Source organism: Sparus aurata, chromosome 17, assembly GCF_900880675.1.
Source record: "Sparus aurata chromosome 17, fSpaAur1.1, whole genome shotgun sequence".
Taxonomy (NCBI): domain Eukaryota; kingdom Metazoa; phylum Chordata; class Actinopteri; order Spariformes; family Sparidae; genus Sparus; species Sparus aurata.
The window spans coordinates 28,738,397-28,749,524 of NC_044203.1; the positions used below are offsets into that span (position 1 = coordinate 28,738,397).

Genomic DNA, 11,128 nt, shown 5'->3' on the forward strand with positions numbered 1-11,128 from the left:
ATATAAATGTTCGGGAGGGGATTCGACGTCTCTCCCCGCAGGAGGGACTAATCGGACTAATGTGACAGCTACACTGTCCCTGCAATAATTCATTTTTAACAATATCATCTACTTCTGTAGACATTTTTTAATACCTGTCATTGAATCCATTATCCCGCTCCAACATTTACTCAAAGTGTTCGGGAAAAAAGGCGATGGGGATCACTATGAAAAAAAGAAAAAGCCCCGTGGACACAATGTTCATCCCAAAAAATGTCTCTCACAACCTTTTTTTTTTTAAAAAAAAAGACGTGATTAAATAACCGCTGAATCACTTTGAGTTTTGTTCCCCCGTCTGTGATGGGATTTTTTTATTAAGGCAATGCAGTACATTTCAATACAATACACAGTGATATAAAATGATTAATGCTTATACAGTGTCAGGTGCGGTCCAGCAGGAGGCAGTGTGAAGACAGTGCTGCCTCTTCACAGCTGAATATCCATTTTTAGATATTTTTTTCTTTTGCCAGCGAGCAGTTCACTCTTCACATTGTTCCAGTGTAAGGTCATACTGCTCACAGGACAAGGAAGCGCTGGTCTGTTTCCCCCGATCTCCTCTCTGATACCTCTGAGTAACACAAGCGTATCTTAGACCGTTTTTTTCTTCTTCAGATGGCATCCAAGTGCTCGTGCAGCCTCTCTCCTCTGTTGCTGTGCCTGCGCCTCCTGAAAAGAAGAAGAACCCAGTGTCCAATTTAGATCAAACGGCGGTGACAGACCCAGAAACAGGCTCGAGTAAACGTGACAATTGTTTTGTCAGCGTGCACACACCTCGGCCTGTCATCCCTCATGTGAATCACTCCTCACGTGGGAGGACACTAGCTGTGTAGCTGTTTTCTTTGTGGGTTGTTTTTTTTTGTCTCGTAGAGCAGCTACTACCAGTGTCTTATTTTCTCTCGGCGAATGGCTTTTATCATCAGAGCGTAGCCTGAAATGAGATTTGTGTCTGTGCCTGTCGGTTTGTATGCGCGTTACTGTACCTCCACAGAAGAAATGCCAGCACTCCTCCGAACAGCAGCAGGAAGATGAGACACACCACGGCAGCTGTTGTCCCTCTCCCCCCTGTCTCGCAAGGTGCTGTCAACCAGGGAAAAGACACCCAATGAGGGGGAGAGAAACACAAGTCATGTGACACGGCTGACCCCGAAAGGCCAGAGAGGTCCGCTGTACCACATCTAGCACAGTCACTTAACTGACTGGAACAGCGAGAGCCAACAGGAGGAATCCTAAAAATACCCAATTCGTCTCTGGATCATCACGCCGCCTGGCAGATACGAGGAATTGCATTCGTCTCGCCTGTTTAGCAGCAGCGGCAGTCGTGGCGGTAGTGATTTATTGATCGCACCGTGGAAAATCCTTTATCACTGAAACACCACCAGTGATACAATACACCGAACAAAGAGCAATCAGGACACGGCTCGGGATAGACACAAGGCGCCATGTGACGGAGTTTGATTTCTGAATATCGATGACACGGCGCAGCGAGCTGACTCTAAATGAGACGTGAGCAGGCGCAGCCACAGTTTCTTTATCCAGTCAACCAGCTTAGACAAATAGAGATTAAGATGAGCTCATAATCTCTGTGATGAATTAAGTGTTCAGTGCAGCCGTCTTAAAGACTTTACAGGTCAAAGTTTCGTATTTAGACATTTTTACTTGAAGGCCCAGGTCTTTCTCTCTAAAATAAACTCAACAGCAACATCTTCTTCCAGAAATCCTCACCCTGGACCATGTTGACTGTCTCAGTTTCAAGTAGGAACTATTTTTCTTTCAGTAACACCAAGTAGAAGGAAGCACGCAATCACTCATTTGGACAAAAGGCTTGCTAACTAAACGATCTGCTTGCTTCCTTCGGTAGGGTTTGACAGAAACACAGTAACCCCAACCTGAAACTGCTCACAACAAGATCTGTGGATCATCTTGAGTAACCGGGTCATAATCTCTGGAAAGAGACTTTGTTTCCTCGAATGTTTTTTTTTTTTTGGCACCTTGAGCGCCAAAAAGCCGATTGCCATCAAATCTTTCTCCCAAATTCCACAAATCACACCAAGATAATGAGGATAAATAGCATCACAGTAAAGGAGAGAGAAAAAGCATTTTTGATCTTGGGGTGAACTGTCCCTTTGGGTAAAACACTGGGTAATTATGAGTCATTATCACTAATGTATTCAGGTGTATACCACATTGGAAATTTTGTAACTCGTCAAAATTCAGGTCCAACACAGAAAATAATCTTAATTTTATGATTTATCCAACCCGATGAAATGGAATCTATCTGTCTTATCAAGAATGACTAAAATGATCTGACTCAGTCAGCGGAATAAAACTGAGTCTGTTTCCAGTTGTACAAAGTTTAATGTAGGGCGGTAAAAAGTGCACAACAAATGGATGCTCGTTTAGCGGAGCGTTTCAACAAGCTGGAAACACAACGTTGACTTATTAGCACGTTGAGAAGTAATTGTTACACTGTGCAGACGAGGAGCAACATCAGTACTGATTTGGACTTGTGTTTCTGGCCACGTGGCAAATTTAAATCCAACATTTAGTCTTTTTTTTTTTTTAGCTCTTTTTGGGTCTCCACCAGCTCCTGAGGTAAATATGCGTCTCTTTAGCTGCTGAATGTGGCTTTACGCTCACCAGCTAGCGGCTAACGTTGAAGCTACGAGAGCGAAATTTGTGGGATATAAGCAAAAAAACAACAAAACAATAAGCTGAAATATGCTCTGTATCTGGTTTATTATGCAAAATTGGGCTCTAGCCATACTGAGAGCAATATTATACAAGAAGAACAGAGAAACAAAATGGTGCCAGCTTGTACCTGCAGTGTACGTGGCGGAGCTGTGGCCCAGTTTGTTGCTGACCATGCAGGTGAAGTGGCCGCAGAAGGGAGTCTTGGTCACAATCAGGGTCGTTCCATCCTTGGAGACCGTCCCCACGGTGCTGCTGATGGCGACCTGCTCGTGAAGCCAGCTGAAGTGGGGGTCCGTCCCCCAGGCCTCGCCGCAAACCAGCGAGGAGTGAGACACGTTGATGCTGACTGAGACGTGGTGCACCGGCTCTGTAAAGACAGACAAAAGATGGAGAGGATAAAAAAAAAATAAAAATGAAAAGAGGTGATAAGAATGGTGGTTAAAAAAGGGATGGAAGCAAGATATGAAAGGCTCAGCCGTGGGCATCTATCTGTTGTAAAAATAAGAATAATGGCACACGGCTGTCCAAGAGGGTTCTAACACAAAGAATCATGAGAGACGTTTAATGCTGTCAGGAGAAACTGGCTGCGTTTCAGAGACAATAATGAGACCGGAGAGTGAGGCATAATGTCGGAAAATGAGATGATGGAAAACCCTGAAAGCTGAGCGAGCAGATGTAGAGAGGAGCGGGGCTGATGAATTGATACTGTTAGAGCAGACGGATGAGAGTAAAGGGAAAGCAGCTCTGACACGTAACGAGAGAGCCGCGACGAGAGCGGAATGGTCTAGAAGCTCGGAAAACAAAAGGAGAGAGCCAGACAGTAAATCCTATATGCAAATGGTAACTTCGAGCGCTTTGTCGTGAAAGGAGACACGAAAAGAAACAATGCAGACCGGCGTGAAATTAAAACACATTGATTAACTGTTGGGGTAAATAATAGAAAGGCCAGGAAGTAGTCAGCAGTGCTTCTGCTTTCATATCAGCACTCAGAGATGTATATATGAATACATTTCTGCATAAACTGCCTCTGTAAGGAAGACGTGTGTTTTGAGATGTTAGTTAGTTGGCAGCCTGCAAACATCCAGTGATCTATCTAACCTATAGCCTGCACGTAGTGGAGGACGCAATTATCTATAATTGGCTGCTGCAACTAATGATTCTCTGCATTATCTCTCGGCTTATCAGCTTGTTTGTGCAATTAATCAATTGTTTAGTCAATAGAATATCAGAAAATGAGGACAGATGCAAAACCCAGGTTCACAAGACTCATGCTGCCTTTCAGTTGGTTATTTTTTAAAAAAGCCAAACGGACTCGATTAACTTTCAACCTCAACTTTTAAGCCAACGGGGATGAAAACCACTTGGGGAAAAAACTTGAAATTTGAAAATCTACAATGTCCAGACAACTGGTGAGGGTTCAAAGTGAACTATTTTCGTCCACAGGCTAAATGGCTGGTGCGTGTTAAATTGTTTCCCCCTCCAGCATCCTGGTTTGTTGGCTGGTGAAAGAAGCAGGTCTACCAGCCACCTGCATATTTTTTCTGGTGCCCAATGTTAGTTTTATGCCCTTATTACCAAAATCCATCTGTTAATAAACCAAATTGAATATGATTTAAAGCTACTATATTTTTTTTAAATGTTGTTGACTTATGTACTTTATCATTAAAGGTCTTATTTTATTTTTGAGTCCCAACTTGGCCGCTTTGGGTTGGTGGCCGGCCTGATCTACCAACCCAGACCGTCACTAGTGAGAAGTTCGGAATGAGACTCGACAACCAACTTTCTTACATACCGGACCTTTAACATCCTCCCAAATGTTCAAAACCATACGCAGAATTTTATGCAATGGTGCATTTCATCTGGTCGCCTGTCGCTTGAACTTCCAGAGAGTCAGAGAGCAAGTGAGGAAGTTGGTGAGCGTGACTAAACATGACATGAACACAACTTTTACACATTTCCTAGTCCGTGAACATTTATGCCTGAGTCAGGTTGGACACATTTTCTTTGGCAGTGCTGCTTGTTTAATTAAACACAACTCCAATCATCCAACACTACTTGCATCTTTTGTTCCGTTTTGATTTACTCAAAGGGAAGAGAACAGCATTTGATGAAAGACAGTTCAAACAGTATTAAAATGTTTTTCACCTTTGAGGACAGTTTGTTTATTCAGATTATTATTCAGGCTAGAAGATTAATAAATGAAGATGTTTCACCTCCCCAAAACTACATAGTGCACCTTTAACTTCAGGGGCGGGTCATCACTGCAGTGAATCGCGCTTTGGTTCCAGACTGTGACGCCAGCCGCATTGAAGTCTATGAGAGATGCACGGAGAAACACACTCAAACCCAACATATCCACGTCGTGTAACCTCTGATGAAGAAACGCCTCCACAAAATAAAAGCTCGCACTTCAGAGAGTCGTCTAACCACTGATTTCTCTTTTTTTACATCGACTTGTTCTTCGCCCCTCGGCTTTGCGCTGGAAAGGCTCCCGTTTGCAGCGTAATTACAGTCTCATCAACAAAAATCAATCATCTGCCCCGTTTGGTCACAATATTATCAACCCTGTCAATCATGTGGAAGAAAAATCTGTCATTAACCTACCCTCTGAAGTGTGCTCTTTCATTTCCTGGCGAAATTTCTTCATCACAAGTCAAATGAAGTAGACACGTTGGGTCTCGGCGTGTTTCTCCATGCATCTCCCCATAGACTTCAATAACAAACTGGCAACCAAAGCAAGATTCAATGATGTAATGACCCTTTTCCCCCCCTTTTTAGGTTCCTTGTTTTTAAAAGTTTAAGTAACTTCTGCTGTAACGGGACCAGGATCAGCTCACAGTGCTCTACATTTTCTGCTCCGGCATTATCTATACTTCAAACTGAATCCTCCACATGCAGCAAGTCATACCCTACCATAGATCCTGACGATGCACTGTGCGCTGGTGTTGGCTCCTTTGTGATCCTTCACGGTCAGGATGTACACTCCGCTGTCCTCGTCGCTGTATGCTTTGATCTCAAGGGTCGTCTCCTTCTCGTCCACTTTCACGAAGATGTTCGGCCTCGTACCGACATACCTGATGCTCCTGCCGACGTTCGTGGCCAGCGTCACTCTCTTGGGGTCCGGTCCGGTTTCGAGCTCCCGTTCCCAGGTTAGCGTGGAGATACTCTCCAGGGGCCCCTGCTCGATGCGAGCTTTCAGAACCAGATCGGAGCCGGGGACGACGTGCACGGGCTGCCTGTTGATGACGTGCACCGACATACACTGGAGCCCACACGGCGCTGAGGACAGATTGGACCGGTCGTTACTGCACGCTCATCAAAACTTCAGCTTGCCTCGTTTGTATTTCGATTCAGGAGACCAGCGTTGACCTTTTTGGCTTTCGGGAAGGGGTTTTGCATTGTTTGGGCAGAAGGAGAAGCTAATCAAACAAACATTGGCGTAATGCTTCATCTCTGTCCTCAGAATGCACTTTATGAATATGTATGGCTGCATACTGTCAAACAATGTCAAGCAGTGATTTATAGCGCGTGACAGCCGTGCCTAATGTGATATCCATCAAACCACATCAATACCCTAAAAAATCTGTGTCATAACTCCACTGGACCCGGTAAGCCTCCCCGCGTTCACCGCGAGGAGTATTAATCACGCGTCTTAACTTGATAGGCAAAGGGACTGAGGGGATGTAAATAATGCAGGTGTGGGCATTAATGCAAGAAAGCCTGAGTTTGTTTGCGTTTGTGTCAGGGTGCATCACTGCGCCGCCGCTGTGATCTTTCTTTGTGTTTGCAGAGAATGAAAGGCCGCTGCTGCAGTCTTATCTCGCTCGCAGGAACACATTAAAGATGAAGGGGGGGGGGAGAGAATGTGAAATGATATTTTTTGTTTTTCTTCCTGCTTTTTTTTGTAAGCTGAAATCAAGATTAGGGCGGTGGTTTGAAACAAACAAACAACAACAACAACAAAAAAGCCCTACTTACACAAGAGAAGCAGCAGGGCAACTCTCCAGCACAGGAAACACTGTAGATCCATAACACCTGCTGATGCAGAGAGAGAACAGAGAGAGGAATTTGTCCGTGACCCCAGAAAGGCAACACACCATTTCCTCTGTACTCATGCGGCAGGGGCGCCACTACAGCAAAGGATAATAACACCACCTCCAGAGAAAGTGTCAAATTAAAAACGCGAGCAAACAAAACAATTAAAAGAAGCCTGTCCCTCTATTAGAAAAATGTAATCCAAATGTTTAGGGTATTTTTTTTTTATTTATTTATTTATTTTTCTCCTCAATTTGTTTGTGAAGTATCCAAAGAACAGCGGCGCTGGCACCGCAGACAGCACTAGAATCAGAACTTGGAACCAAATAGGGTCGGGTCTGCTGCCAGAACTAAAATGAACCCCCTGAAGCACAGCTGCTACAACAAAAACACAGAGAGAGAGGGGGGGGGGGGGGAAGCACTGATAGCGGCGCGAGAGCACAGCCCAACCTGCACGCATTTTAATACAACCTGCAGTTCCCATTACTGTTTTCCCTTGAGGTTATCCGCATCAGCCCTCTCCAGCCCTCCTCCTCCTCCTCCTCCTCCTCCTCCTGGAGTGGGATTCACCTACCTCTCCAAAGTCGAGACAAACAACAGGGGCTGCTCTTGCCAGTCTTCCTTTCACTTTTTTTTTCCCCCTCTGAGGTTAAGGTGCAGCGCAATTCACTCTGCTGGGTAGATTTATGGCCCAATATAAAACAATATCTTCAAAGCGGTTGCCATCGCATTGCGAGAAAATAATCTGGTTAGAGGTGACACTCCCTTGATCTACAGCTGTTACCGCAAACAGCATTCAATGGAAGTAAAGCCAGAGCGTTTCAGCGCTTTCTTCTGCCCCTGCGCTCTCTTCTCGCCGGCGAGTCACGTTTACTGTAAGGCGTCACCCTGTTTTTAAGCAGCTTCCTCCCCTCTGACTCCCACCCCTCTTTCCTGTACACTAAACACTCATTTGTGTTTTAAATAAGTGAACTTTCCATTGTAAAGTCCCCAAGTCTTATTCCCAACATCCTCCTCCTCCTCCTCCTCCTTCTGGCCTGTGTCCAAAGACATGCTTGCTCAACAATACAGCATGTTCGATTTGGGTTTTTTTTAACACGCCACTGTTTGTAAACACAGATAAAATGCAATGGTATTCTTTTGAAACCGGTGACAATGTTGGAATTCGGTCTTATGAAATAGGCTTTGTACTGCGGGCTCCTTATCCTCCGTGAACACTATTCGCCCCGCGGACGCAAAACATTGTCTCGGCTTCTGGGATTGTAAAGAGGAGGCAAGACATGAATTACTCCATTCTTATTTTCTATTCTCCAATAATTGTCTCTCGCATGCAACCGAGAAACACCTTCAAGCGTGTGTGTGTGTGTGTTTGGGGGGGGGGGATGGGGAATGCAGAGAGTTTTCTTTTTTTTGTTTTTTTTTTGTTCCCGCTGCCCTGGGAAAGTTCAGTCGGAGAAAAAAAAAAAAAAAACTTGAATCCAAACTTCACAGCCATTAAATAGGCTGCTGATTCAGTGGAGTCACATTCAAATTAAGTTCAGTTTTTCACAACACATGAATCAGAGTCGAAGCCTCAGCTGGTTGCAGGATCTCGCAGAGGAAAAAAAAACTAAAAACCCCCTCCGTCAAACAAGGCGGGGGTAATGTGATCAAAAGCTCCAGAACAGCTACTAAATAGACCTCGAGATGAGATTGTTTTGTCAGCGGCACGCGTCTTTTGCACTGGAACATAATGACATCACTTATTCGGGGGTTAGCGCTGCGGTTTCTCACTTTATGAAATGCATCCTGGGGCACAGATGCGACAAGTGATTTTTTTTTTTTTTAAACTGATTATAAATCCATTTGTATTTGCCGAGGGTTTTATGAATAATCATGGGAATCACAGCTGCGGAGGCTCTTTGTCTGCAAAGGACTGCTGTTAGCTGGGATTAACCAGCGGGTGGCACTGATACATCAGCTGAGAAATAACAACACTTGGCCTCTCACTCGCGCCTCCTTCTCCTCAACAGACACCATCCTGTGCTCCTGGTTCCATGTGCAAGATCACTCATGTCTGCTTTTGCTCCACATTAATCCACATCATCGCATAAGTGAGTGGATTAGGCAAAGAATTGAACGTATGAGGGTGTTATTACCTCGCGTAATTTCATCAGCCACTCCAGTACTGCCATGTAAATGCTGTAACCAGGGCAGATAAAAATGACCTTCAATCGTGAATGTTAACGGGAAACAATGAGCGCGTTGAGAAAATAATTGCATCCTCTGAAAAGTGTAGAGACGATCTCTGCAAAAGTACTTCAAAGCTACTACAAGGAGTCTTTTACTGGATGTGAAACAATGTAATACTGACGCCTCTATATGACCTTCAGCAAGAACATTTTTCAAAATTCTATTTAACTCATCTGAAAGCCTCAAAATCGGGTATGCATGCAGTCTGTAAGAGCCCGTGTTTACATTTCCCAGGCAAAGTTAAAGTGAGCCGTACGTTAGCCTGTTAAAAAGAAGCATGAGGATATTTTTCTTTAGATAATTTAATTTCTGATGTTCTATTTTGTGGTGTTTGACAGTGGTGACGTGCCCACTTTTGTCCACAGGGGCCTCCAAAATCAACAAAATATCAAAGTTACATGTAGTCGCTCTAAGTGAGTCACTGTATCCCATGTGTGAAATAATATGAAAACCCTTCAAAGAAGGAAACAACTAGTTACAATACACTACATCCCGGGTCTTCAACAGGGGGTTAGTGACATTGAGGGGTCCTCAGAGTTACTGCAGGGAACACATCAGCATGAATCCAACATATTGTTATCAAGAATAAATGTATAAAAAAAGTTTAAAGAGGCTCTGTGTAACAATTTGTAGTAATTACATGTATTAATAATTTATTTAATAGCCATATGTGAGCGGATTGTGACATTAGACCTTCTCCGTCTCTCTGAATGTCTATACAAGCCTGTTGAAAGTCCAAAGTATGTGACTTTCTCTGCTATGCTAACATCAGCTTAGAAAGGGAATCCGCTAAAACAAACTAACGACCGGCCTCCAGCGAAACACACAAGTTCCACAGAGCCACTTTAATTTACACGACTTCGATGACGGTCTGCCCATAATCCTTTGTGCAATCATGTGAGAAAGCTAACCTACAACTGTGCTGCACTTGTCCGTACAGCTCATATTTGCCAGTTATCTGTATTATCATCCCAAGTGTGCAGTCTGCCCTCTGAGCCACAGTGGGTTGTTCTGTCACTTATCAAGGAGGAGAATCTGACATGCCCTCCACCTCAGAAAACACCAGAGAAACTGCAGAGGACGAGGCCAACGCAAAATATCTGGTAGAGTATCTCAGCCCGAAAAACCTTTAAGACCCCTGCGCCAGCGTTGTAGTCAAGACCACCTCAACCGAGACCAAGTCATTCTAAAGACCACAGTGTATCCAGACCCAATCAAGACCAAGATCAATGCGAGTCATGCCGAGCGGGACTAATGCTAAAATGTGGAGCATGTAAATCCACAGACACTCTGCAAATGAATCCAGAATACCCACATTGCCATTTCCATCCAGCTAACAGTACAGTTTTTTGTGCATGCATCAGGTTTTCCAGGTGATTCCTCTCTTCCAATACAAACCATAAAGTGCAGAAAGTATGGAGCAGACAAAAATCAATACAGTGACATCTGTGAAATGTGGTCTTGACTAGTCTTGAAATAAAGCCCTCTGTCTCAGAGCGAGACAAGGCCGAGTGAAAATACTGTCAAGACCTCGATGAGACTGATCTGGAGTACTACAACACTAGCCTGCGCTAATATTTCCTGCTGCTCTCTGAATGTGTCTTTGTTGTGTGTGGAAATAGACTTTTCTCTCTGGTATTTGCTCCTTTATTCATGAAGCAGGAGTGAAAAGAAGTAACACACATTTATCCAAATGTTGTGCTTGAATAAAGCTTTGAGGCACTTATAGTTGTGTATTGTTTTATATCCAATGCATTTCACTCCGCCACATTTATAAAGCCAACATTAACACTATATACACCTGTGATTGTAGGCTCATCACATTAACTCATCATTATGAAGTAAATGTTCATTGCAGAGGGTGATGCTATAGAATAACTACGTCATGGGCGTTTTAGATTGTTTCCCTATAAGCCTCGTTTTCACTGAGCTGTTCTGTCTACCACCAGCCACGAAATCTCCCTGGAAAACAAAGTCTGGCAGCCTGGCAACATTTCTATTTGCATCCACATCTCCATTATTGACTAAATGAGTGAATAAACTCAGATTTTATCCTGTTGGCTGTTTAATACCTCTTGGAATTACTAGGGGGGAAATGTGTGTGTTTCGACTCTAAAGGTTAACTCCGCCA

The 11,128-nt window shown here is 43.9% G+C and overlaps 1 protein-coding gene across 1 annotated transcript in view; it reads right to left on the reverse strand.

Moving 5' to 3' along the window:
- Window positions 1-314: 314 nt before the first annotated feature.
- LOC115567914 (uncharacterized) overlaps window positions 315-11,128 on the reverse strand; it is a 39,001-nt gene continuing 28,187 nt past the window's right edge. Inside the window, exons 3-7 of the mRNA XM_030394854.1 lie at window positions 6,709-6,768; window positions 5,644-6,009; window positions 2,858-3,097; window positions 1,020-1,116; window positions 315-705 (exon numbers count right to left, since the gene is read on the reverse strand). Of these exons, the coding sequence (XP_030250714.1) occupies window positions 648-705; window positions 1,020-1,116; window positions 2,858-3,097; window positions 5,644-6,009; window positions 6,709-6,760 (813 nt within the window). The 5' untranslated portion in view covers window positions 6,761-6,768 and the 3' untranslated portion in view covers window positions 315-647. The remainder of the gene's footprint in view (window positions 706-1,019; window positions 1,117-2,857; window positions 3,098-5,643; window positions 6,010-6,708; window positions 6,769-11,128) is intronic.